Here is a 27998-nt window from a genome sequence, read left to right on the forward strand (position 1 = left end):
GAGGCATTTTGCATCCCCGTGTGCTGATGGGAGCGCTGGAGGAACTGGTGACAGTGGGAACGGTGTCTGTGACATGTGTGGCTGTGCCCAGGGCTCACACGTGTGTGTGTGTGTGTGTGTGTGTGTGTGCTCTTCTAGCCAGACACTCTTCAGGCCCTGAGGAAATAAATTCCCAGGGATGTAGCTGGACTTCACTGCTGCCCCCATGGGCTCCCACCAGCATGCCACATTCCCAATGAGCAAAGGAGTGCTATATCATCCTGGGATTTGTGGTTCACTGCATGGAAGTTGTGTGTGCAGTAGCACTGGGAATCATATGTGCGTTATGTGAAACTCTGTGGTGCTGCCCAGGTGATGATCTGGGGTGGTTGTTTGGCCCAAGATGTCACCCCATTGTCAGTGCTCCTTCCTCCTCCTCCAAGCCAATTCAGTGCCTGGAAACAGCCAGAGCTCACTTCTCTCCCCATGCTCTAGCTGCCAGCATCCCTTGCATCAAGGCTGCCCTGGTGCTGAGCATTGCCCCATCCTGCTCCTGGCAAGTCCTGCTTCCTCTGGCTACCCCAACATGGGCACGGGCATGTGAAGGCGTTAATCTGGGTGGGCAGCACTGTGCACCTCTGGGCCCCAGCGCTGGGGCCCTTGGAGGGGGTTTTGAAGCATTTTTGAAGGCTCTGCACAGAGCTGGGAGCCATCAGCACAGAGTTCAGCCCTTGCCCTGTGCAATGAGAACCTGCCCTGCTCCTGTGGGATGCCAACAGCCACCAAGCTGGTTGTGTTCGAGTGGCAGCAATTCCTCTGGAGATACTGACTAGCTTCAGAGAAGGAGGGAGCAAGCAGGGAAAAATTGGCTCCCTGTGCCTCGGACACCCATCTTCAGGGTGCTGCCTGTGATCCCTCCTCCTGCCCTCTTGCCTGTGTGGCAAGGGGGTGGCAGGGTCCTGTGGGATCCCCCAAACAGGGATGCTAGGTGTCGGGGTGGCACCCATGGTTCTAGGTTGATGTGGGCAATACCTGGATCCTCTTACTTTCCCTGGACTCATTTTTTTCTCTCCCGTTTGCTTTGCAGAGACTTGCCAACGCGGCGGAGAAATTCCAGAAGGCTCACCACTGGCAGGACAACATCCGGGTAAGGCTCCCATGCACACCCCAGCCGCTCTCACCCCTTCCCTCCTGGATGCTGAGCTCCTCGGGGATGACTCCTGGCACCGGAGTCATTGTCCCATCCCTCCTCTCCCCCATTCCTGTCCCCCTCCTGAGTCACCGCTGGCCGTGCCGTTTGCTCGGCGTGTGGGTGGCCCCTGCCCCGCCGCCTGCCACCACTAATGAGAGCAAATGAAGCGATTTTGAGCTCGTTTCCAGCCTCGCCTCTGCCTGCACACGCTGTGAGGAGAAGGCAGGAGGTGAAGGTCGAACGGACAGCTCACTGCTGAGGGTGTGGAGGCTGGGGAGACTTTTATTTCCCCTCATCTCCGGCAGCCAGGGGGTTTGGTGCCAAGAGGGTTTTCACGTGGGGCGGTGGCAGCAGTGGCTCATCCGTGGCACATGCAGGCAGTTGCAGTGGGGGCTGTTTCTGGGGTAAGGAGCAATCTGGGCTGGGAGAGGGAAGACTCGGGTTTAATGATTGCATTTGACTTTGTAATTCTGGCGGTGATGGCACTCAGCGGGAACCTGAAGGATTCTGTCTGGAAATGCTCTCAAATTATAACTATAACACAAAAGGAAGGAAAGATTGTTTTTCTCCCAGTGCAAACGGAGTCTGCAATAAAAAAATACTCCTGAGCCACCCAGCCCCTTCCTCTGGGTTGAGCCAGATCCTGTCTGGCCCCTGTAGTCACTGAGGGGACAGCCTGGTGACAACCCTGCTGCCAGGCCATGCTGGTGTGTTTTGGACGGGTCTGTCTGAGCTGATGCCACTCGTGCAGACCCTTCCCTCCTGCCACCAGGATTTCATGTGGAGAAAAAGAGGCACGAGGAGCAGAAGAGAAAGCAAGGGGTTGAAAGCCTGCTTGGCTTTCATTTGCCATGTGGCCAGTGTGGGATGGACACTTGTGGCTGTTTCTGTGTCCCATGGGCACCTGAGGAGGAGGCTGAGCTCACAGGGGCCTTCCTGTCATTAGCAGTCATTAGCAGAAGCAGCCTTGCTAAGGAGAGGTGAGGTGTCCCCGCTGGCCCTTCTGCCCAGCGACAGTTGTCATTGGCACCATCAGTCACTGAGACCTTTCTGCACGAGAGCGCTGCTGAATTACTGTCACCTCTTCCCAGAAGGCCGGTGAAGGGGAGGTTAAGAGGATAATGAGGCTGATGCCAGCGCCAGTGCCTTGCAAGGACCTTGACGGTGCACTCAGGGCTCCTGGGGAAAGCTGAGAGCAGTGCCAGGGGAACTGCAGGCATCTCCCATGGGCTGCCATCTCCATCCCTAATGTTGGCCTAGTCTTGAGTGTTCTCCAGGGTCAGGAGCCCCAGGGCAGCTCATCTCTGAGCAGCACCCGAAGCTTGGCCATGGGCACCCCAGGGACATCGTGGTGGCCCTGTGCACCCCGTGCTGGGCTGGCATCCAGGGGTGGCTGCCTTGTGACTGGGGTGTTGGCAGGGCAGGCAGAGCTCACACTGCATTTTCAGGGTGTCTGCTTATCCCCTGGTCCATAGGGATGAGCTCCTGCTGCAAGGGCCCTCCATAGCCCCAGAGAGCTCCTTCTCCATCCATACCTGGCTGCCTTCCACTGCCAGGGGAATTACAGTCGGGATACAAAACATGTTAGGGAAGGCTGTAGCGCTGGGGAGCTCTTGGCTCATTTTGCCATTCACGGCACAAACCTTTCAGAAATCCACTTCCATAGAAAAAGAATATTTTTAATAGCACTGTTTGCAACCACTTAATCAAGGTAATTAGGAGCGAGTCACCCAGAAACAATGTGCAGCGATGCGTCACCACAGAGCCCGACGCAGCTTTATCAGGACAGCCCAGGCCTGGCTGGGACACTTGATGGACTGGTCCAGCTCTGTGCACAGCTCCCAGGGTGCTGGGCATCAGCCCTGCCTGCCTCAGCCCTGCCTGCACCAGCCCTGGCTTCCCAGCAGAGCACAGGGATGGAAATGCTGTGTACATGTGTCTCACTGCTGGGGTTGGACCTCCTTTTTCCGTCCTTCATCCATGAAATGTCCGGGCACGGTCAGACCTGTGTGCCAGCACCGCTGACACCGGCCCTGCAGCTGGCTCCCAGATTGTTGCGGGGGCTGGCACAGGCAGCGGGCAGGGAAGGCGGCAGCACAGCATCCCCAGCTCCTCCTCTCCTCCCTTCCCACCGAGCAGCTCAGCTCGTTCCTTCTGGCTGCAGCTCTCCCCTCCTCTCCCAGCGTGTCGCGTCCTAACCCCGCGCCAGAGTCGATGACAGATTGCGGCGAGCGTGGTTATTTTTGTGTTTCCATCCAAAGGCGCCGGCAGATGCTGAGTGTTTGCGCTGCATTAGTGCTAATGGCAGCCCCATTAAACCTCACTGCAGATGGGTTGCTATGGAAGGCCGGGGGAAAATGAAACAGGAGCAGGAGCCTGAGCGGCTGGGAGGCTGCTGCCAGCAGTCGCTCACGATCCATCTCTACTGGGAAAGTTTCTTTTTCCTCGCTGAGTTTTGGTGTTCCCAGCCACACGCCAGCCATGCTGGCCTTTCTGAAGGGGTTGAGTTCAGTGCCACACCTCAGGGGCTTTGCAAAGTGCCTCCCTGGTCCCAAAGCTGTCCCCTCATCCTGTCCTGCCTTATCCCTGCTCCTTGTCCTCATCTGCTCACAGGACCTCCATGTCACCTGGCCATGTCAAGCCGGGGTTGTGTCCCCACCTGTCCCCAGATCTCCTCTGGACACCAGAACGCTTCCCTTGGCCAAATGTAGCCTTGGCCCCAGGGTCACCCGTACAGTGGCACCTGGGACACCCCTCACATGTTCCCTCTAGCTCGTTTCACCCCAGGGCTGGGTGGCAGCTCGGGGTGGCACAGTGGGCAGGGATGGGGGCAGTGAGGCAGGCTGTGGTGCAGAGCTGTTGTACCACCTTTGATGATTTGGAGTGGGGAGAGGCCATGCCCTTGCCTGCCTGCACAGTGAGAGTCTCTCTGTTCACCCGTCAGATAAGGCTGGTGGAGTATTGGAAAGGCAAGAGCTGGGTCCCACTGAGCCCTTGGGGAGGACTCCCACCATGGGGCACTGTAACTGCCTGGCACTGGTACAGTAAGAGACCACAGAACACTCCCAGTTTGCAGTGGCCTGGCCAACCAGTTTTCCCAGTGAGAATCTTCTAGCCTACAGGCTTGCATCCAGAGGTCTGCTGGAACAGGCCAGCTCCACTCTGTGCAGAGCCATGAGGGTCTGTCCCTTAAGGCATAGCAGGGCTATCTCCCTGCTCCAGATGTCTTCAGTCTGGCCCCTGGCTGTGGCAGTGGTGCTGAGCCCCCCATGCACACCACCCCCAGCAGCAAACAGAGGCGCTGGAGGTGCAGCCCACACCACAGAGCTGTTTTCCAAGTTCCCATGCTCTGTTTGCCACCCTGCTTGGGCAAGAGACCTTCAAAATGTACCTGTAAAAACACTGGGAGATCATGTTGAGTTTTTCGCTGACATTCTTTGCATCCATCCTCACTGACAAGCTCCCTGTCAGCCATCCCAGCCAGCTCCATGTTCTCTCAGCTCCACTCTGCTTGCATGCTCTGCTCTGCTCCCAGGTTTTCCAGTGCCTTCAGCCCCATCCCAGCAGCATCAGCAGGGTCTCAGCTGTCCTGTGCTCCCAAAGTGTGTGGAAATGGGGGCCGTGCTGACCCAAGGGACGCTGTTGAAGGTGCAGATCTGCACCACCAGCCACAAAATGCATCCCAGGGTATTGTCATCGCTGCCTGTCAGTCTGCTTGGGCTGCCAGAGCTTTTTGTGCCTTTAAGGGACACTCTGACGCTGCAGAGATCCATCCCTGCATTTATGTGCGCTTGGCAGGATTATATAAATTGCTTTTAAAAGTTGACTTCTTTATAAGCCATTTTCTGCTTCATAAAATGTTTATTACTGTTGTTTTTCTCCCAGTCTTCTTCTTCACTGCATTTTCCATCACTATACTGGGAGACTCCCCTCTTCCTCTACCTGCTGTCCCCCTGCCTCCCACCTCTCCCCACCTTTCAGGTGCTGGAAAGGGCCGTTTGAAGGGTCAGAGCCCAGCAGGCCCTTTCTCCCTGGAAAAGAAAAATAGCCGTACGTGGGAGCTGTGGATGTAGGAGCTGCTGGGGACAGGGTTTAACCGCTGGGTGTGACACGGGTGGTTTTGGGGTGTGGTGGCATTCATGGAGTGGGCAGAGGGTTCACAGGTTCCGGGCAGCCCCACACCACTGCCTCCATCCATAACCCCCCGCCTGCAAGCACGCAAGGAATAACAAAGCCCAGATAATTTCAAGCTCCATTAGAAACGAAACTCCAGGGAAAAGGGGATCGCTGTTTGCTAAATGGGGATGGACAGGAGGAATAACAGAGATTGCGCTCCTGACCGCCCAGGAAAGGTGAGGGATAAAGCAGGGGGACGTGCCAGGGTGGCTGGGTGCCCGTCCATGGCCATGCAGCCCTGGGTGAAGCATCCCTCCAGGTCCAGGATTTGCCAACTGGCTGCTGCATCCGGCAGTGCCGTGGTGCGTGTCTGTGCCGTGCTGTGCCATGCGTGGGCTCCGGCAGCTGTTCCCGTGGGTTGGCCACGGCGATGCAGGCAGGGCTCTGTGTTCAAAGCAGCATCAGAAGGGCGAACACCAGCTCCTTATCCCCCTTTCATTTTTCTCCTCCTTTAATTACAGATCCTACTTATCGGCTGAGAACAGAAAGATTGTCGCCGTAACCTTGCACTTGCCCTTGTAGAAGGTTTACCTAAAAAGTTAGAAAATAAAATCAAATACTCTAATTTGCAGTCGTCTTGCCATTTCAAACCCAGTTTTCATTACAGCCCAGAAAGTGCATTGAAGCTGTGTTTATAACCCCCTTTTAGATAACAAATCACATTTTCTTTTGGCTGGCGAGTGTGTAGAATTGATATTTTTTTTTTTCAGTTTAATGGGTTTGTGTGTTCAGGAATGATCTCCATCAACTGAGAGTCTTTATTGTGTTTGATATAATGTCAGCTTTCATTACGCTCGGAGAATTACTGTGCTATAGCACCAACCTTGCTGCTGTAGAGCTGGTCTGGCCGAAAAGCAGAACAAGAAAATCATTCACAAAAAGCCTGTGGTGGTGCTGTCCCCTCTTAAAAACCAAGGATGGGGCTTGAGGGACTCTCTGAGGGGGCTCTCTTTAGGGGGCTGGAGGACCCATGGCAGCCCCACGGCTGCAGTGGTTTTGTGTAGGGGTTGCTGGCTTTCCTCCCATCCCATCTCATCCCATCCCATCCCATCCCATCCCATCCCTAGAAGGGCAGGGAGTCTCCAACACCCACCAGTTCTATGTGTGCTGGCATCCCTGTGGCACCCAGATGCAGTGGAGGGAAGAGGCAGCCCCAGAGGAGCAGGAGCGGACAGGAGGTGCCATGTAAAGAAGAATAGCTGGCGAGGTGTGATCAGATAAAACATCTTCTCAGGGAGATGAAAAAACTGTTGACAGGTCACTTAAATATTTCCCCAGCTCTGTCAGAGAGGCAGAAGGAGGAAATTGCTTTTAAAAAAAAAAAAAAAAAAGATGCCAAGGCAGATTATGATGACTGTTTCCACCTGTCCTGGGTAATGCATAAGGCCTCTGATGGTGGATGGGATGCAGGGAATTTGCAGGGTGAGGGCTGCAGGAGGGGCATCGTCCCCACCAGACTACTCTTGGGTCCATCTGACACCCTGTGGTGGCTGAGGCTGGCCATGAATATTTTCCTCTTCTGGGGATTGGGGAAGGATTCCTCATGATCTGTATGAACAAGGATAGCTCTAGCCCAGTGGAAATGAGGGTTCAGCCCCTACCAGCTGCAGCCAGGCATGGATGTGAATGCAGGTAGGAATTTCTCCCAGGAATTTCTCCCAGTCCCTTTGGGAGCCTGTTTATGGCTGTGGCCCTCACACAATTCTGTGGCAGGTGTAGCAGGATCTCTTTCTTTGCCTTGTGCCCCAGCCAAGAGGCTGCTGTGCCTACGGCAGGGCTGGGACACCTGAGGCCGAGCACTCACCTGGCTGAGACCTCCAGCCCCCTCTGGCAGCTGGGGCACAGTGGCCAGCACAGACCAGTCCCAAGGGACAGTCCCATCCCACTCCTTCTGATGTGAGAGGGCTTGGCAGGGCAGTGCTGTGGGGGAACACACTGTGTCCATGCTCGTCCCCCCCATCCATAATGCAGATGGTGAGGCTGCGGGTGCTCCGGTGCGGTGGGAGCCCTGTGACACACTGCAGGATGGCTTCCATATGAAAGGTGCAACTATAAGTAAAAGCTGTTGCTATTTCTGTGTGCTTAGTGGTTCAGGGACGTGAAGAAGTCCCTAAATATTCACTGTCCACTATAAGTGCTGATGGCAGAGGAAAGATGGGCTCATGAGCAGAGCCACTAGTGCTGTGTAGGCACATCTGCTCCTCCTTGCTCTTCCCACCCGCTGACTTGCCCACGGGTCTGAGCAGGCACAGCTCTGGTCACCTGGCTTGTCTCCACACTGGCATGCTGTGCTTTGTGATGCTGGTCCTGCCACCAGCCCCATCCAGTGGCTGAAAACAGGCAGGTGCCAGCTTGGGATCCAGCTTGTCTGCCCCAAAGCCCTCTGAGTTCCTCCTAACTGCCTGAAGGCAAATTGCTACAGGATGTGGCTCTTCCAGAGCCAGTTAAATCTTGAAAGAGATTTCCTGACCACAGGGGTCACCCATGCCCCCCAGAGAAATGAAACCCACAGGCAGAGGGCTGGGATGGACCAAAATCAATGCGGTGCAGCAGGATCTACCTGCAAAACTGCCCCAAGGAGCTGCAGCATCCCAGAGCATGAGGGTAGTGGGGTGACCTTACAAGATGACAATGAGTGATCCTGAGGGGGACAATAGATCCTACAGATCTTCTGGAGCAGGATTAGCCAGCTCAGGAAAGCTCTATAGGAGAGAGCAAGCAATGGCCCCTCTGCAATGTCCCTGCTTGCTGCTTGCTCCAGCTGGACGGGCTGGAGTAGGGAGCTGATGTGTCACTAACAGCTCCTTCTGAGGTTTTTTTGGGGCAGTGGCAGCTGTGTGTGTGATATGGTTTGATTGCCACCTTATTAGACTGCTGACTTGAATGTTTGGGCCAGCACCCCTCCATCCTGACATCTCCAGGCTGCAGCGAGATAGCAGAGCACTGACCTTTCGAGTGTTATTTTTAGTTGCTGTAATTGTTTTAGGCAAAAAAAAAGACCTATTTGAATGCTTGGAGAGGGCTGTGGGGGATGGCAGGGAGAAATGCCCCTCACCACCCACCTGGGACCCCCCAGTGCCTGTCCTTGTCCTGGGCTTTGTCTCAAACCTGGTCCACTGGTGCGTGGCAAGGGAGCACCGATGCCCAAAGCAAGGTCCCCCCTTGTGCTGCTGGCAAGGCTCCAGCTCACAGCTCTCCAGAAGCCCACAGCCTGGTTTTCTTAATCAGCTTTTTTGCTTGACATTTTGGTGTAAAATCAGTGAAGGTGTGGAGCACGGGACTGTTAGAGAGGGCTCAAGGGGGTCAAGCAGGACCCGGGGTCCCCAGGGAGACTTGAGCACACAGTGTCCCCAGAACCACATCCAGCAGGTCCCACCTGGGTCAAGCCTTGGCCGTGGGCTGCCCAGTGACACTGAACCACGAGGGTTTGGTGCAGGCATGCAGGTTCCTTGGTGGCTTCGCTGGAGAAGCCTGGGCAGTGGCTTCAGGGACATTTGCAGATTAGTCTATGATTGCACTGAACTCCCAGAGTCTTGCACTGAGGGTTTAAGAGCTGAAATAACCCTGTACTTACCCAGCAGCTACACAGCCGTGCAGTGCCATTGTGCAGGGGCCATTTGGCAATTAGGGTGCAAGAAAATGGGCAGTGGTTAACATATGATGGAGGAGCAGCTACTCATCTGCCTCCCCTGCAACAGGAACTGGCAAGTGCTTCCTGCAGGCTCATTTGCAAGAGACAGGGACAATATTTTGCCCTGAAATCCCTCGACAACTTCACCCCCTTGTTTTCTTTATTGGTATTTATTCTGAAAGGCTCTAGAAATATCAGTGCTATTTACACAGAGCTGGTGCTGAGTTTAATGTGGAACAGACGAGGAGGAGGAGAGGATTATATGAAGAAGGTGAATGTGGTTTAAAAAACAAATATTAGGGAGAGGAAATTGTAGGACCCCTTGTTGCCTCTTGGGAGACCCATGTCATCTCTTTAGAGCATCTCTGAGGGCTCTGTCCCTCCTATCTGGAATATATTCCCAGGGGCTCCACCAGCCTCCAGGTGGCAAGGACACAAATGCCCTGCCAGCTCCCATGGGCTCCCTCAGACCCCATGAACCACCCTCAGCGTCAGCAAGGATTGTGGAATCTGGCAGCAGGGAATGTCACAGGGCCAGCTGTCCCACGCGTGCCATCTTGCATGTGGAAACCTCAGATACAGTGTGGAGCAGGGCTGAGATCTCACCCGGCTGCTCCTGGAATCCTCAGGGCTTGAAAGAGTGCAAGGCAAGGACCTGGGGAAGTCGGTGGGAGGGAGGTCTGCTCCCTGTGCCGTGCCATGTCGTGCCATGCCATGGGAGTGCCGGAGTAGGTGAAAGCAGGATGGGGGCCGGCTCTCCTCCCCGAGCATCACCTCGCGCCCTCCCGTCCACTGCGGGAGCGGGACCACCGCGGGTGGGAGGGGAATCGAGCTTTGCCGAGGAGCCAATGGAAGATAAAATGAATAACAAAGCACCTTCTGGATGGCTGTTGTTAGTCACACTCACTCCTGATTAAAGATCATTAAACATGAAATTAGCTCGTTTGTGTTACGGGTCTCCCGGGGGTTCCTTTAATTAGGAAGTGCAGATGGCCGCGGACCCGGGGAGAGGCAGTGCTGGCGAGGGGCAGGGGCGTGCGTGGGGCCAGGAGCGGAGCAGGGAGGGCATCGGAAGAGAAATTAATTTTTTTCCCCTTTTCTTGTTGTTGTAAACCCCTCAGCATTTCACAACAAATCACAGATAATTAATAAGTGCGTTCCCTTAATGACTGGGCTTTTTAATAACAGAAATTGGAAGATGCTGCGTCAATTTTTTTTTTTTCACTTTCCCGTTTCAGTGCTGTTTTATCACAATGATTGGGGTCACGGGAAGCCCAGGAGGATGCTGAAACCGCCCTTTGCGATCCCTGTCCTGGGAGAACATTGGCTGTGGTCCCCAAGATCAGCATCCCCATTCCAGGGGCTTTCCCACCTCTTGGTGGTCTTGTGTCTTGGCAAGCCTGGAAAGGTCAGGCAAACCACTCTGGGGGCAGGTTTGTGGCCAGAGGGTAATGCTGGTGAGGGGTTAGTGACTGCCAACTCCCAGTGGGGCCGGGATGGTGGAATGAGTGGTGCTGGCTGCCTGGAGAGCTGCTTGGACCTGCTGGTCCCTTTTTTCAGCTGGAGACCATGACCAGGCTGGGCTGGGTGTATCACGGTGCCACCAGCCCTGGCACAGGGCTGTGTCCAGGCTGGGTGCTGCAGAGGCAGCAGCAGAGCAGGAGCGGGCAGGACAGGGGTGCAGTCAGCACCACTGAGGTTTTGGCTGTGTTTCTGCTCTAGGTCCAGATCACTTTCCTCCTGGGATGATAAGAGCAATAATCACCCCAAAGCACATGCTGCAGGAAGGCTGTTTTGCGCGGCGGCTGCCGCCGGCTGATTGAGTGGCAGACGTGTCAGCCCCGCGACGGCTGCCGGTGTGCCGGCATCACGCTCGCGTCCCGGCGCGCAGGGAAGAGTCTCCGAGTGCCCTTTAATTACCCTTTCTGATGGCACACAGAATGCTGTTGTGACAGCATCGCTGCTCTCCCAATTGCCTCTTCAGGAATTTTATCAGCTGTCTCACGTCCTGACACTCGGGGAAGAGGAATCCAGGCAGACCTTTCTGCTTAAATAGGCTCTAAATACCCCAAATTAACGACGTGCATTTCTCTGTGGAAGCAAGGACACTCGTCTCCTTGTTTCTGCAGCACAGGGAGGGGACCTGGCTGACTGCAGGGTCTCTGCCTGCCACACTGCCTGGCTCTCCTGTGACTCCCGATGCTTGCAGCAGGACCAGAGCATCCTGGTTGTGGGGACATGGCACAGACTTGCACCCGGTGGCAGTGCAGAGGTCACGGTCACACTGGTGTCACCGTCACAGGGCTGTTGGCTGTGGTGGAGGCTGTGCATGGCCCCACACATGTCTTGGCAGCAGCCATGAGCAGAGGGAAGCATGACAGGCGACGTCCAGTCCTTGGAGAGTGGACATGAGGTCCTGACCATGTCCCAGGGACAGCATGGGGTGGGCAGGGTTCAGTCCCCAGCAATGTGGTGGCTGCCAGCAGCATGACGGAGGTGCTGAGGGGTCGGGTAAGGGAGAGGGACTCCTTTGCCATCCCTGTCCTTGCCTGACACTAACTCAGCTCTCCCTTTTCTCTGCAGGAGGAAGACATCGAGTACTATGACTCCAAGGCTGACACTGAATATGTAAGTACCATTCCTGTGGCACCTCTGGCACAGTCACTACTCCGAGCCAGTGCTGAGCCCCGTGCTGGGCTGTCCCAGCACCATACCAGGGGGTGAGGCACAGCATTCTTACAGCCAGTGTAATGACACTGTGGTGGGGAGAGAGTGCCTGGTGTACAGCCATGTCCCCCCAGCTGAGCCGTGGTGGCACTGGTGACATCTGTCCACCAGCACCGGGCCCGGCAGCAGGCAGGTGGGCAGGTCGCTCCGCTGCCTGCAAAAGTTTCTAAAATTAAAGCTGGCATCTGAAATTCAAATGAAGAGCAAACCTTTAATTAGAGACTGAATTTAATTCTCTGCCCCCCTCCCAGCACAGCCGTCCTGTGATTTCTGGCAATCAGTGCTTTAACTACAGACCCGACAGCTCCGCTCTCCCGGTGCTCCCAAGGGAGCTGGCATTTGCCGGCTCCTCTGCGTGGTGACGGTGACTTCACTCAGGTGCTGTGCCACGGGCACAGGGAGCTCCACCAGCAATGACTGCTGCACCACAGCACCCCACTTTGCCCTGGGGCACCCCACTTTGCTGGCAGGTCACCCAGCTCCCACATTGTGCCGTGGGATCCTTAGGAAATAGGGGCTCATCGAGACAGTGATGCACACGGTGTGGGGCTGCTGGGGAGCAGGTGCATCACGGTGTCCTTGGAGCTGGCCAGGAGCCCCAGGCACAGCAGGGTGCAGCCTTGGGGACAGCCTCAGACAGTGCTGGTGCACCGGGATAGGTCCTTGTCCCGAGGCAGAGCTGGCAGCAAATGTGCCATCAGGGGACAGTAACACAGCAGGAGGGGAGAAGTGACAGCATGTGGCATTGGCAGCAAACCACTTGCAAACCACATGGCCTCATCCAAAAATAATGCTCAGGTGACCCCAAGAGCCTTTAGAAGGCCTCGTGCAGAAGGGAGGGGAGGATCTGGGCTTGATGGGGTCCCACCAGCTTGAGCGACATGCCCTGCACTGACCTCTGGTTCTCCTCTCAACCCACCTTGAAGATGATGCCCTAGAGCAGAGCCAAGGGCAGGCTGAAACAGAGCATGGATGCCTTCAAAGCAGAGTTACTGACAATCTGCCAGTGCCATTGTCTTCATGTGGTGACAGCAAGAGGGCTCCTTGGCAGGGGAAGCCAGCCATGGAGAGTCTGGGAGGTGGGACAGGTTGGACAGGTGCTGTGACCAAAGCAGAGGGCACTCACTCTCCTGAGCAGGTCTCCCTTCTCACAGTCCCACTCATTCAGAGCAGAGGATGCCTCCTGTCCCTCCCCAGCCTGGGGGAAGCTGCCAAAGAAGGGAGGGGAGGATCCTGCTTGCCTTGGCTGCTCTGGAAAGGATGGAGCTAATGGGCTTAAAACACATTAAAGCGGATTTTGGATAGAAGTGAAGGAAAAACTGGCTGGCAGTTGAGGCAGGAGGAGACTGCCTGGAGAGCCAGGCAACTTCCAGCCCAGGGGATAAGGAGCAGGACTAATGCATCCGTTGGGCTGTGCTGGGCTTTTGCCATCTCTGCTGCAGGGCAGGGGACAGGGAGCTGGATGTCCCCATGCCCACTGTTCCCCTGACCAGCACAGGCTGCCCACACTCAGCCAGGGTCAGCAGTGGTGGTCTGAGTCAGCAGCTCCTGACTGTTAGCTTTGGGATTACCATTTCTGCAAGTGAGGAAAGCATCCTGGTCACGTTGGGCAGGATTAGGAAATAGGAGGCATCTCTCAACCTTAGAACTGTGCCCACGGAGCCCTCCCTGCACATGGGACCCTGGGGAGAAGCCATGCACTGCAGTGTTACACAGTGTCCATGGGGACTGCAGGGCTCAGCTCCCTGGTCACTGGTACTTCCCCAAGGGAGCTGACATGTTGTCAGGGAGGAACAGCCCTGCAAATCCATTATCAGCCACATCAGCTTAAGCCCTTCCCTGGGGAGATACCAAGCAAAAGTGCAAAACTGGGGGTGCCCTGTTGTTCAGAGATGTGAGTTTGGCAGGGAGGACACTTGCCTGCCCATGCTGTTGCTTCCTTGCCAGTGAAATCCCAGCAAATTTAATTCCAGCAAAAATAATGTGGAGAAACAGAGATGATGCTGAAATAAAAAAGGAGGGAGATGATACCAGAAAGTCTGAATGGAACTTAATAGTGCTCTTTCCATCCTTTCTTTATTTCGCTTCAGTTTTTCTATTTAAATGGAGCAGGATGTAGCCAAGCTGGAGTTGGTGCTGATGGACAATGCCTGCTCTCCACAACTGGGGCTTATTCACAAGCCTTACTCTGGCTTTAACTGCAGTGGGAAAGAAATGAGCTTCCTGTTCATTTTGCCTGCACCTCAGCTCCGCTATCTCCCTAAACAGGCTTCAGATTTCCAAGTGTTTTTTAACAAATAGGAGCATCAGAAAATTATCCTGGGCGTCCCCAAGGCTCTCAAAATGTTTGCAGAAGCAAGGTTTTCACCTTTCCCCGCTATCAAGGGCTGCGGGGTTTATGTGGTGAGAAGTGTTTAAATCGGCAGACGGTCTCAGTTGGGTGTCACAGGCAGAACAACGCAGAAATAAAGTCATTTTCCATATTCTGTGTTGTGTTCATGCCAGGGGATGATGCTTAAGTCACAGCTGAGGCCAAAATCCCCTGGGATGTACTGTACTCAGCAGCACAGCTCTGTGAAGGTATCCTGGCCCCAAGGCCAGCCCTCTGGCACCCACCCACCCTCTGGAGGTCTCAGGGAGGGCTGAGAGTGAGGGCCTGATGGTGGGAGGCTCCATGGCAGCCTCAGCCCCCTCCTGTGTGCGGGAGGAAGGGGCTGACCACTCGCTGCTCACCCTGCTCGGTAGATGCAGCAAGGAGAGGGAGGAGGGGGGAAAAAAAAGCCCCTAAATGTCAGCAGCAGCAGATGAAGGGTGTTGGAAAATTTAATCTTCCAACTTCCTCAACTAATGTGACATTTGGATTTCCTCCCGATAAGCTATCAGCCCCAGAAGTTTCTTTCTCTTGCCTTTTTTCTTTTCTTTTTTTTTTTTTTCTTTTTTTTTTAACTTCTCTCCTCTGGCTGGTAATTTAAAAATAAATGGTCTAGAAAGATCTCTAAACAGTACCTTTGGCAAAGATTAAAAAAAGCGAAGGGGGATAGGGGAGCAGGCTGGCGGGAGAGGCTGATTGTTATTTATAACCTGGGCTGCTATAAAAGCAGGAATGTGGCTGGAGAACACACCATCTCCCTCCTCGGCATTAAATTACCGTATTTCAGGAAAAACTGATATATTTAAGGAGAAAGACCCTTCTGCAGAAAGCCTGGAGTTTCTCAACCATGTGTTGGGGGCTGGCATTTATATCCATTATTAGTAGAATCACAGCATGTTGGTATGAATATTTCACTGGCCTTTCTGGACTTAGCATGGATGGGTGCCCCTGGGAGATTGAAAGGGATGTGCTGGGATTTCATATTCTCGATCAGGCTTGTGTGGGGCAGGACATGGGATGCAGGGATGCTGTGGGGATGCCGCGGTGGGATGGGCCCTGCGTTTGTCACGGGTGCTGCCATTTAAGCAGACATCATTAGCTGTGATGGCTCGTTCCCATGGAGATGAACAGGGGTGTTTGCATCTGCGGGAGCTGCTGGGACGAGGCGTCGCTGCTGCGCCGGGACACATCCCCTGCTCCATCCGCAGCTCCAAACCCTGGGGACCCCTGATAATCCTTGTGCTCATGGGCGGGCAGGCTCTCCTCAGCCAGCCCCAGTCTGGGTGGGGATAGAGGGCGAGTACTTGCCGAGAGTGTGGCAGCTTCCAGTAAAGCTGTTGGGTGGTGCCACTGGTGCTCACTGGGTGTTGGGGCACTTCTGGATTTTGTCCCCTGTCTGTCATTTTGAGAGACTCAAGAAAATGTGACTGACAACCCAGCTGCTAAAGCACTGGCGATGGCAAAAGCTCTCAGCGCGTGATGACTTCTTGCTGAAGCAGTAAATACGTATCATATTGATATATTGCCGTGGAGTCGATTTCTAATGGTGTGTAGCAAATAATATATTCAAACTGTAGCATCTATTTGTGTTACGTTGTACATACTGTAACAGATAAATAGATGTTTCCAAGTCCTTTTGAAATGTAATGATGAGAAATGCTGCAAAATCTGGCTGGGGGCCTGCCGGGATGCTCGCAGTTAAACCGGTATAAATTGAGGAGAACTTGAATCATCTACTTTGCTCTAATTTAAATTTAATGCAGAATTTCTTCCCTCAGCTTTCCCAAGGTGGTTCCTTGTAATCCCAGCTTAACACCAAGATGCTCCCCTCCCTGCTTGGGTTGGTGACAGCTTCACCTGCCTTCATGTGGCTGGAAATTGCCCCATTTCAGGGGCCAAATTCAGCCTGGCTTAAACAGAAATAATTCAGGAGATTTATGGATAAAAGGCAAACGTAGCTGGGATAACATCAGCTTTTTCTGCAGGTCTGTTTGCTGTATAGGTGTCAGTGATGCATGAAGTGCCCCACATATAGATAGCTGCATATTTGTCCCCAAGATCTCTACATGTGCCTCTTTACAGCTCCGTGAATGAGAGCAGCCAGACAGCACCGAACCTGGCAGCATACAAATTAGCCCCTCAGAAGTGGGTGATATCACGGAATAGTGATAAACAGAGGAGTGGTAATTATATACAGTAGTTCCAGCTCCAGTGAAGTGGGGAATAGCCATGCCAGCATGGGGGAAAGAGGGAGAGTTGGATTTTCCAGCTGCTGGTGGTGGCAGGGGCAGCAGATGGGCTGTGGCAGGGTGCCCTGCTGATCTGAGGTGGGGAGGGCTGGGGAGCTGTCACCAGGACTTTGCTGGGCTGAGGAAAGCAAGGGTTTAGTGTCAAAGCTGGTTTTGGTGCTGCAGGTGCCCTCGGGCCACAGCTTTATCCCAAAGCCTGTTTTCAGCAGGCGCCTCTAAATCACTGGTGCTGGGAGAGATTGCAGGGATGAACCATTGTGTGTGCATCGCTTTCCCCCAGAGACCTGAGCCCCCCATCCAGGGCAGGCTTGGGGCTGGATCTGCTCTCCGGATATCCCATGGCCCAGCACGCAGCCAGGGTGCCTGCTCTGCTGCAGCATCACAGCTTTGCAGGAGTCCAGCAGTCAGTTTTGTGCCTTTTCTCCAAATTTACGTGAAATTGAGAGCGTAATCTGGATTTTGATACTGGCAACATGGCTCAGGGGAGCTGGGAATGGTCCCTGCCTGCCTCCCACTTGGCTACTGTGGCTATAATTGAGTTCAGCGTCTCTCTGGGCAGCTGGAGCCCCCGCACTGGGATCAGCTGGGCAGCGTGTTTACACTTGCAATCCACTGGCTGGAATTAAAGCCCAAACCTGCATATCAATCCTGTTATTCTCCAGAGGTGTGGCGAATGGTTTGGCCACCCCTCTCAATGTCACAGGAATGTCACCACCTTGGTGGCCGGCCGGAGCTGGTGCAGGGGAGGTGACATTTATCCATGTCATCTGTGAAGGGGAAACAGGGAGAGGACCAGGATGGGTGTTAAACAAGCTTCACAGTTTATTTCCCAAACACATAGTTTTCCTTTAAATATGTGGCTTTTCCCTTGAGAAATTCAGGTCTTTTATCCCCTGGGTTTTGTCGAGAGCAGCCTGGCTGGTGGGAGAGCTGCTCACACTGGGCCATCAAGGACAGCAGGAGAGGACTGTCCCCTAGCTCTTCTCTCCCCTGATGCTGGGGTTCTTTGCTGCTGGACAGTGTGGGGCATCCCTCCAGGTGTCCATCCCGGGCACGGCACCGCGCGAGCCCTGCCTGGGGCTGCTCGCGCTTCCAGTCACGTCCGCTGTGGTTTCTGCGGGGCTGATCTCTGCTACCGCAATCAGCCGGCCCTGCACGGGCTCCGAGACAGGCACTGCACCCGGGGGGGGCACAGAGGGAGAGGCACTGAGCTCCTTCCTGGAGGGAATTTGCTCCACCGCCAGGCAGCTCAGCAGCCAGATCCACTCCTACTCTGCCATAGCTACCCCTACCCCTTTCACTCCCACAGCCGGGGCCTGAGTCATCCCCTTCCCCAGCTTGGGCTTGGCATGTCTCTGTCCCCGTGTTGCCTGTCCCTGCCTGTGGATGGGACAGGCAGCTCTGTGTCTCTGCTGTGCTTCAGCGGGGATGTAGCTCCAAGAGCACAAAGGGCAGGTGCTGCAGCACCCTCCTTTTCCTTCTTCTCACCCTGAGCATCTCACAGCTGCAAACAGCCTTCCCCAGACACTGGGCTCTTGGCAAGGATGGGCAGCTCAGAGCCAGGACCTTCTTCTGTGTTTCTTTGCCCCTGGGGGGATGGCAGAAGCAATTTCCCCAGCTCTGTAGCGAGGACACCCACAACCTCCCTCTTTCCCTCATGGCCCTGTGCCTCAGCTCCCACCCTGTCCCCTGTCTGCAACCACCCAGACATTCTACCTGCACTGGCTCAGCCCTGCCTGCCTTTCCAGAGGGATTTTACCTTCAGTGCCATGCTGGCAGCAGGGCTGGGGAATGGAGAGGAGGGCTGTGAAGGCGAGTGAGTGTGTTCCAGCATCGGCAGTGGGGAATTTGCCGTCTCTCCACCATAATTAAATATTGTTTGCATTGCTTATTGACAGAGTGCTAAGCTGCACTCTGTTTTAATTTGCTCTTTGATAGTTGCCTTTTGCTGCTAATTGATTTTCAAGGCTCTTTTTTGATTTGGGTTTTTGTTGTTGTTTTTTTTTTGTCTGATTTAATACCTGCCATGCTACCAAAGCTGGAGAGGCAAGGGTAACCAGCACTCACCTTCGTGCCCACCCACTCCTGTCACCTGCTCCCCTGTGCCACTGGCACCAGCACGGACTGCAGGCCAAATCCACATGAGAGCTGGCATGGCTGGTTTCCACCAGGGAACACATGCTGATGGGTTTGGGTAGTGGCATTCCCAGTGTGCATGCGGGGCTGGAACCCTGGGTGACCCCATGTGCTCTGCTCCTTCCCTAGGATGATCCCGATGGAGAAGAGATCGAGAGGGAGAAGTCCAACTCCTTGAAGCTGGAGTTCACGGACGATGACAACTTCAAGACCAAGGTTAACTATTCGTACGCTGCCGTGCAGATCCCCACGGACATCTACAAAGGCTGTGAGTGCCCCTCTTCACCCACTCCACCCCGTGCTGCCTTGATGGGCATCCACCTCTCCTGCTTGGTGTGCTGCAGCCCCAGGGACCATCACCTCTGGCTGCCTCAACTGGGTCTTGGTGCCAGGGCAGGCTGGCTCCCACACAGGAGGGCACTGAAAAGAGGCAGTCACCGTGTCAGGACAGAGGTGACAGTACATCTCTCCCCAGGGACCCTCAAGAGCTCAGCACAGGCCAAAGAGGCAGGTCAGGGCTTAGGAGTTATTAGGGAAGGGATGGGGAGCAAAGGAGAAGTGGTGATTATGGTACCATGCTGTGACCACAGGGCTCTGACCCCCCTGCAGAAGAGCCCAGCAAAGCTTGAGGAGGTTCTAAGCAGGTGCAGGAGAGTTCAGGAGGATGCAGCAGCTCTGTGCAGGAGCAAGTGTGGAGGCAACGTCTACCTGCTTGTAGAAGGGCTGGGCAGTGGAAGCAGGGATGCTTTCTCACTGGCTTGGGGCTGAGGATATGAAAAGGGAGAAAAAACGGCTGCAGTCCTCCAGGACAGTGTGATGCCACCCCGGGGCAGCCCCTGCTGCTGGAAACATACAGCCAGTGTCAGAGGGCACAGGTTGCTCCAAAAAGGAGGATGAGGTTGGTGGAGCAGCCCAAGAGCGGCCAGGGAGGGAGGGATGAATGGGATAGGACGTGCCACACCAGCTTGAGTCCCCGTGGAGCGATGGCACAGTACCTGAGCTTTCACATCTCTCTGGTACCTTGCCCTGGTGCGGTGGCACATGGTGACAGTCGGTCTCCATTTCCCTCTAGTGGCTGCTCTGCACGGAGCTGGGGATTGCTTCCAGCTGGAGGGCATCCTCCAGCATCAGCCGGCTGCATTCTGTGCCCAGACCCTGCTGCAGTGGGTGCCCCTTGTTGCCCCGCACCACCATCGGCACCACCATCCCCACACCTCGTTGTTTCAGCGGCACTTGCCGAGGTCTCCTGGGTGGTGATGATGGTGACGGGGGCTGTGCTCACGTTCCTGCCCCAGGCGGTGTGTTCCCGGCACAGGGGCTCGTTACAGGCACGGCTGTGCTCGGAGCCGCATCGGTGCAGTGATTTCACCGCGGCGGCAGCAGCGGATTAGAAATTTGCAATTAGTTTTATTACCCAGCGAGCGTGGGGCAGGGAGCTAATGAAGCACATCATGCGAGCCGGGTGGGCTGCACAGGATGCAATATTCATTCCTCCTCGCCCCTGCTCGCCAGCCGACGCCACGGCTGGAGCCCCGCCACGGCCTCGTAAATCACCCCCCTCGGCCCTGGGACGACAGGAAACTGGAGATTAACGTGCTCCGGGGACTCACAGACGCTCAGAGAGGGATGCTGGAGAGGGGATGGGGCAGTGGGGGGTCACAGTGCGGGGACACCCTGCCGGTGCCCCTTACCAGACAGGGTAAGGAGCTGCAGCCACGGGCACGGCAGTTTGTGGGCACAGGGATCAGACCGTGCCCGGCCATACCAGGGTGCTCTGGAAATCCAGGGTGCAGGGAAGGGTGCGCAGCTGCTGCTCCGCAGGGAGTGGTTTGGGGTGAGGGCACGGAGACACCCGTGTGCCCTCCTCCTGCCAGGGACAGCGGGAGCGTGGTGAGTCCCTGCAGAGCCGTGGGCGGGGAGCATCTCCCCGGCGGGACCCGGCGGAGAGGCGCTATCGCTGCCTGGCACGCTAATTAAACCACTGCGGAGACGCCCGCCGCCGTCACCCCTCGCTACACACACAAATTACATCCTATATGTGTTTTATTTACTGTGCCATTTTTAATTAAATCTGCAATCGCTCGCGGGAAGGGCGGGGCTGAGCTGGGCTCACCCTGATGGGGACAGGGACTAGATGGGGACAGGGACGGGGATGTCACCAGCGGGGCTGGCAGCTCTGACCTCATCTGAGGGGGACAGGAGCTGTCCTGACCATGGACACAGCCTCTGTCCAAGGAGCTCATCACTCTGCACATGGGGAGGGCGTAGGTGCTGTGTTTGTGTGCAGGTAAGGTATATGGGCTGTATTTGTTCACTGGGATGATATGGGGGCTACATTCATGCCCAGAGAAGGTATAGGGGATGCATTTATGCTCAGAGGTAATATAAGGGCTGTGTTTGGGCGCAGGGAGGGTATAGAATGCTCATTCAGTACAAGCCTGGTGTGGGCGATGTGCCCCGAGGGGCTGGGGGTGCAGGTGCTGCCAGGGCTATCATGGACATGTCAGTGCCCAGCCTCGTGCCCAGCTGAGGCTGCCAGCACTGCCCAGGGCTGCTCCAGGCAGGCAGGAGCCTGGCAGCCTCTCATGGCCCCCTCTCCTAGGAAAAACCACATCCTGTGGCAGAGCCAAACAAGAAATCATCCTAAGTGCCCAGATAACAGCACTCTGTGTGGGCACAGTGCTGAGGAATGGCTGGGGAGATATGGATGGAGTAAATCATGGTTTGAAGGCATGGCTGCCTGAGGGAAGGAGTGGTACTGGGAGAGAGGGATCCAGGATTCACCCTGGGTGAAACCTACTCACATCTTGACAGTGCCTGAGGAGCACAGTGAAGGCTTGAACGGGTGATGACGATGTTTCCAGGAGGGATCATGTGTGGGAGGAAGCCTTAGGAGAGCTAAATATACTCCTCAAACACACACTGGCTTCCCTGCAACACCACACTGTGTTGTTTTGCCCAGTGCCAAGGAGACAGGGTGTTCCTGGGAGCCCTTGCACTCCAAAAATGCACTGAGGGTCCCCCAGGAGGGAGCAGTGCCCCTGTTCCTGGGGTGCTGCTGGCTATTCACTCCTGCAGTGGCACCCACCTCTGGCTCCTCCATTCCACAGTCCTGGGGCAACCCAGCATTGGTGAACACTGTGGGACTCCCCCCACAGTGTCCAGGGCTTGGGGCACCCACAGCATCCGGGGTCCCCCTGTGAGCACAGGCAGGTACCATCACAGCCTCCCCACCAGCCAACCAGCCCTGTACCTTCTGTGCCACACTGGCCCCCCCGTGCCCTGCCAGCCCCTCTTGATTAATCACAGGCTGGGGCTGCCGGCAGCTTATCTTTTGCTTTAATAGCTGAATAATTTAAAACTGCTGTTTGCCGGCATCTTAATTGCTTTTATGTCAGGTGCAGGGCCAGCGGGAATGCAGAGCAGGGCCCGGGAGGCTCCACATGCCCTGTGGGGACACAAGCCTTGGGTTTCCCAGCTGGTGGCTGTCCGCAGGGAGTGGGGCTGGCACAGGGTGTTCTGCTGAGAAGGGGGTGAGATGGCAAGCCAGCTGTCCCCAGTGATGGCTGTGTCTGCCCCAGAGCAGATGGGGGACAGCAAGCGCTCTGTGAGCCCTGGAGGTTGGCTCGTTCCTCTGGGGACAAGGGGACAGCAGGGGGATGTTGGAGCCCTGTGGGAGCGAGGGAGTCGGGGGAATGTGGGAGAAGCTACGAAGGGCCTGTGGGGTCCTACATGGGAAGGAATAGAGGGGACACACCTCTCTCTCCCTGCCATCACCACGGTTCCCATCTTCTCTACTGCTCCCCCCACCCACCTGCTCACTCCTGGCTCTGTCTCCCACAGCCACTGTCATCCTCAACGAGCTGAACTGGACGCAGGCGCTGGAGGATGTCTTCATTGAGAACAGGAAGGAGGATCCCTCCCTGCTCTGGCAGGTCTTCGGCAGTGCCACCGGTGTCACCCGCTACTACCCTGGTGCGTGGCAGGGGGGTGGCTGAGGAGCAGAGGGTTGGCCAGGGGCAGCTTGGGCCCTTCTGACTGTGAGATGTGGGTGAGCATCCCCCAGTGCTGGCCCTGGTGACCGTCTGGCACCCGTGCTGTGCCAGAACCCTCTGGTGTGAGCTCACCACTGGAGCCTGCTGCTTCCTCAGCCCTGGGCATCCCACTGCCCTGTTCTCCACATCCCCCTGTCCCCCATTCCAGGACAGCCCTGCCTTGCTCACCACCTGCCTCCTCCCCACAGCCACCCCGTGGAGAGCCCCCAACAAGATCGACCTCTACGACGTGCGCCGGCGGCCCTGGTAAGGGGGTGCTGGGTGGGGAGGGGGGTCCTGTCCGGGAGCAGTCAGCTCCCTCCCCTTTTCATTTCACACACGGTTGGCATTGGCAAAGGGACACCATAACACAGGCAGAGGCATCCGACCTGCAGCTCTCTGCTCCCGCTCCCCTCCTCTCTTCCCTGGGAAAGCAGAGCAGGATAAATCCTTGGGTGCAGATGAAAGTGTGGAGAGCAACCCAGTGCCCTCTCACCACATCCAAGGCTGCCGGCACTCAGTCCTGGCCAGAATTCCCATCCAAATGGGAAAACAACCAGCTTGGAAACTGAGCTGGGAGGATGTAGAGAGGAACGGGCAGGCAGCGCCAGGCTGTGGCTCAGCGATAGCTGAGCAGCCACTTAGCCCACACTGAGTGAGGTGGGATTGAGTGGGCTCCCCTTACCCCAGGGGGAGGTGCTGGTGTGGCAGTGCTGGTTATCAGCTGGAGCTGGAGGAGTTACAGCCCCATTCTGCCCACACTCGCTGCCTAAAAGTGCCGGCAGGGAGAGGGGAGCGGGCACAAGTCTGTGGCACGTGCCCAGGGAGCCCTGTATCCCAAGGGATCACCCCCTGCCCACGCCGGAAGCTGCCCCCTGTCCTTGTCAGAAAATTAATGGCCCTGCTACTATGGTTAATTGTCTTTGATTGCTCCACATTAATTATTAACTGTTCCCCGACGGGGTGTCTGTGCAGGTTATTGCAGAGCAGGGACTGGAAGACTGTTTTGGAGGGAGGGGCTGCTGATGTGTAGGGGGGCTACCGAGCGCAGCTACCCCAGCTCCCTGCCCACTAGCCAGGCTGGCCACCCACTTGCCCACGCAGCCATGGAGGAGCAGCAGCACCCTTTGTGCTGGGGGGCAGCACAGCCCTGGGTACACCCCTTTGGGGTCCTGTTCAGCCCTCACACCGGGGTCCGGTGCAGCACACAGCACCCACAGCTCCGGGGCCACGATCCCGCCCGCAGCCTGGACGGGGCCACTGGCGCCACTCGCCTGCCTTCCCCTCCCTTGATGAATGGCACCATTAGGCACAGCCGTCTCCCGCCGAGCCCAGGGTATTCATGTGAGCCGGGCAGCCGGAGATGGATGCGCTGCCACAACCCATTACGGGCGGCATCTTAGTTGGGCTCTGAGCCGCACCGACAGCCCAGTCCCGGAGAGCCGGGCAGGCACTGAGCCCCCCGGCCCCACCAGCAGGCAGGAGGACCTTGGGCAGCCTCCTGCCCGTCCTGCTCCCCAGTATGAGGGGAAGGTATCGGGAGGGGGGGGAATGCTGCACCCACGTCGGGAGGGCCCCATGTGCCAGCATCCTGCATCCTACCCGGGTAATCACTTGTAATTAGGGAACATCAGGACCTGGGATTAGCAATCAGAGCCTGCCCCTTCCCCACTCCTCCCCAGTAGTGGTGAGTAATTGATACTAATAACACACTAATTAATTCATATAAGGCCTGATCCTGATCAAGCCAATAATGAAGCTCCCTTGGACCTCAGCCACGGCAGGATCGGGCCCCACGTGATGGGTCGGGGAGGCTGGGAGTGCCTGGCCATGTCTGGGATGGGATGGGTGCTGAGCACCGTGCCAGCCCCCCCCCCCCACAGGATGGCACAGCAGGGCTGGGCACAGGACCGGATGCTTCAGAGGGTTCCCTAATTGTTTTCAGTGGGGAAGATTTACGTAGTATTATTATCTTTCCTCCTCGTAGCTAAAAATAACCTAATCAGCCTGGCCTTTGAAGCTACCAGGGGGGTAAATAGCATCTTAATATGGATGTGTGTGTCAGCATAATCAGCACGCAGAAAAGGGCCTGCGATGATGGAAGAGTTTAGCATTTAGAGCTCATTAGGCTGGTACGGTACGGAGCAGCGGGTCACTGGCCGTCTGCTGTGCCACACCAAGCCATGTCCTCTCCTCCACCTGCCCACTGCCACCTTGTCCCTGCTCTTCACCACGGGGTCACCACAGCCCTGGGTGCATGGGCACTCTTGGCACAGCCCCCGAGCTGCTTGTGCCCTGGCAGAGCTTTGGTCTTGGGCTGTGCCCAGAAGGGTTGGGGTTTCCCCCAAAATGAGTCAACCCTGCTGACCTCCCTGTGTACCCCACAGGTACATCCAAGGTGCCTCCTCCCCAAAGGACATGGTCATCATTGTGGACGTGTGAGTACACAGTGGGGGCCGTGGCTGGGCTGAGCCAGGCCAGATGGGGATACAGCTTGCCAGGGTGCCACTGTCCCACCAGTGGCCCCAGGGAAGCTGCGCTGGGACAGCGCTGGTGGGGAGCCCTGCACCCCCTCCCTGCTGAGCCCCCAGCACCCCTGTCTCCTGCCAGGAGCGGCAGCGTGAGTGGCCTCACCCTCAAGCTGATGAAGACCTCGGTTTATGAGATGCTGGACACCCTCTCGGACGACGACTATGTCAATGTGGCCTCGGTGAGTGCCACGGGGAGAGCATCTGGGCTGTACCCCCAGGCATCTCCCAACTCCCCGCCACGGGAGCCCTTTGCCCCCAGACCCACCTGGCTAAGGGCTCTGCAGAGAGAAATGCCATTTTTTGTCTTTTTAACCACCCAGCTGCACATAAGCAAGGAAAAGTTTGCTCAGGGCTTGGCTGTGTGTGGTGGCAAGCAAAAGCTGCCCCCATCATGGGCACGTGGCAGAGATGCTTTTGGGGCGATCCCAACCAGCCACCTCCTGTCCATCAGCAGCCAGTGACACCTTGCACCCCGTGGCTGTGTCACCAGCTCGTGACCTCACGCAGCACAGCGGCCGTGCCACCACATCTGTGCGTCGCTGGGTGCCCAGCCCGTGCCCGCCCTCCCCTGTCTGGCCACCAGCACGCCAGTGCTAATTAACGTGTCTGGCCTGGCTCCGTGAGCTGGATCGCTGCTCCCTTAATGAATGGGCCCAATTGCCAGCAAATGAAGCCTTAAGCCAGAGGCAGCACCTGCTCCCAGTGACAGCACAGGGAGGCACAGCACGGCTGCTTGCACAAGGCTGGGGGGTCCTGCAGACGTGAGGGTGCAGGTGACCCCTCACTGGCAGCACCCACTGCCAGCACCCACACTGGGCAGCTCAGTGCTGGATTTAGCCCAAGCTAGGCTTGGTCTCAGCATCAGCCCTCCCTGGGATGTGGGACAGAGGATGCTCCAGCCGCCCGTTGGCAACAGGTGGCTTGTGCCTGCTGGGATCTGCCCCATCCCCTTTCTGTGACCCACTCCCCTCCATTCTGCCTCCCAGTTCAACGAGAAGGCAAAGCCGGTGTCATGCTTCAAGCACCTGGTGCAGGCCAACATCCGGAACAAGAAGGTGTTCAAGGAGGACGTGCAGGGGATGGTGGCCAAGGGCACAACCGACTACAAGGCTGGCTTTGAGTACGCCTTCGACCAGCTGCAGAATGTGAGCTGGGGGCTGGGCTGGGGGCTGGGGGCAGAGTGAACCCATGAGTGCTGAGGGCAAAGGGAGAATTCTGAGTACCTGGATGCTGCCCTGTGCCTGGGGCTTCTTTGTGTAGAAGGCTCCTCGTCCTCCTTCTCAATGCTGGGGGAGACATCCCACCTCCCAGCATGCTGGAGCTGAGGTTTTGCTGGAGCTGCTGCCCCTCTGGGTTATTCAAGGTTAACAGGGCTCGGCAGAGGGGCCAGATCCAGCCAGCAGCCATGCCAGAGGCAAAATAAAGAGGAATGGTGCTGTTGGGTGCCAAGCAGCAATAGGCACAACATCATTCCCCAGCTGACAGCCTCCCTCTTCCTACCCTTTCATCCTGGCCACCCTCACCCTGGAGAAAAGGGCTGGGAAAAGAGATGGGTTGAGGCCAGCCCTCCTGGCCACATCCAGCCTCGTGCCCGGTGCCGCTCGCTCTGGGTCCGGCCCCAGGTGCTGTCTCTGCCCCACAGTCCAACATCACACGTGCCAACTGCAACAAGATGATCATGATGTTCACGGACGGCGGCGAGGACCGGGTGCAGGACGTCTTTGAGAAATACAACTGGCCCAACAAGACGGTGAGGGGCTTTGGGTTCATGTGCCGGGCTGGGGCCAGGGAGGGAGACAGCTTCCCCAGCTCCACTGCTGGCTCCTGCTTCATTTGCCTCGTCACCACCCTCCGTCCCCACCAGCCTGCTCCTGCACCAAGCCACTGCCCTGGAAATGGGTTTATATCCAGCTCTCACCTTGGAGTGCGGGAGGCACGGGAGTAGGAACCCCGTGGGATGCTGGGGATGGAATGAGGCTGCTGGGCTCCCTAAATACTGGCCCCAGAGGGAGCACACCCTAAGCATGGGGACAGGCTGCTAGCAGAGAGACAAACTAGCAGGAAGGTCCCTATTGCCACCCAGGACCTGGAAACTTGTGTGGCTGGGGGGTTCTGGTCCTTGTAGCACCCTCAGAGAGCACAGACCCCTCTGGGAGCAGCAATACCCCAGCATGTGGACCACTAGGATAGGTGGCTTAGGCCAGTGCAGTGATGCTGAGGGACAGGACTGGCCTGGACCAGGCAAGGAGATGGAGGCTCCTTTGCTACCAGCACAGCCAGCATACCCAGGAGTCTTCAGCCCACCTGTATCTGTCTGTGGGCAGCACAGTCTGCAGCCAAGGCAGGCAGTGCCACGCTGTCCCTGGGGAGGTTGCTGTTGTCTGGGAGCCCCAAGTGTGGAAGGTGCCCAGCAAATGGCCCTCCCTGCCACGCTCTGCCACAGGTGCGGGTCTTCACCTTCTCCGTCGGGCAGCACAACTACGACGTGACCCCGCTGCAGTGGATGGCCTGTGCCAACAAAGGTGAGTGGGGCTGGCACCCAGCAGGCACAGGGGGCTGCAGGGTGCGGGGCTCACCCCTCTGCTTCAGTGCATGATGCTTCTGGCAAAGCACTGGCTGCAGCCCTGGAGGGATGGACAGCAGGACAGCCAGACTGCTGGACTGCAGACAGCTGGATCTCTAGCTGCCTTCCTCTTTCTTTTCCAAGGTTACTACTTTGAAATCCCTTCCATCGGCGCCATCCGCATCAACACGCAGGTATGGGGAGTGGGCAGGCGAGCAGGGGGCAGGCAGGCAGAGCTGCCCCCCGGGGTGCCCTGCCTGGAGGAGAGTTCAGGCAGCCCCAGCTCCACTGTGGAGAGCCCAAAGGCTGGCAGTGAGCGTGGCAGCGAGCTGGGGAGCCGAGCCCTCAGCCAGGCCCTGCGCTATTGAAATAAGTAATTCATCTTCTGCAGCTCCCCAGGGACCTGCTG

The 27998-nt window shown here is 56.5% G+C and overlaps 1 protein-coding gene across 5 annotated transcripts in view; it reads left to right on the forward strand.

Moving 5' to 3' along the window:
- CACNA2D2 (calcium voltage-gated channel auxiliary subunit alpha2delta 2) overlaps positions 1 to 27998 on the forward strand; it is a 240941-nt gene that overhangs the window by 195596 nt on the left and 17347 nt on the right. For all 5 annotated transcript variants that reach the window (XM_017819924.1, XM_017819926.1, XM_017819925.1 and 2 more), the window contains 11 exons: positions 1067 to 1126; positions 11562 to 11606; positions 18591 to 18729; positions 22305 to 22436; positions 22705 to 22762; positions 24883 to 24933; positions 25106 to 25205; positions 26013 to 26171; positions 26669 to 26776; positions 27470 to 27548; positions 27734 to 27783. In XM_017819924.1, the coding sequence (XP_017675413.1) occupies positions 1067 to 1126; positions 11562 to 11606; positions 18591 to 18729; positions 22305 to 22436; positions 22705 to 22762; positions 24883 to 24933; positions 25106 to 25205; positions 26013 to 26171; positions 26669 to 26776; positions 27470 to 27548; positions 27734 to 27783 (981 nt within the window). The remainder of the gene's footprint in view (positions 1 to 1066; positions 1127 to 11561; positions 11607 to 18590; positions 18730 to 22304; positions 22437 to 22704; positions 22763 to 24882; positions 24934 to 25105; positions 25206 to 26012; positions 26172 to 26668; positions 26777 to 27469; positions 27549 to 27733; positions 27784 to 27998) is intronic.

This window comes from Lepidothrix coronata, unplaced genomic scaffold (genome assembly GCF_001604755.1).
Source record: "Lepidothrix coronata isolate B3197 unplaced genomic scaffold, Lepidothrix_coronata-1.0 Scaffold78, whole genome shotgun sequence".
Classification (NCBI taxonomy): Eukaryota; Metazoa; Chordata; class Aves; order Passeriformes; family Pipridae; genus Lepidothrix; species Lepidothrix coronata.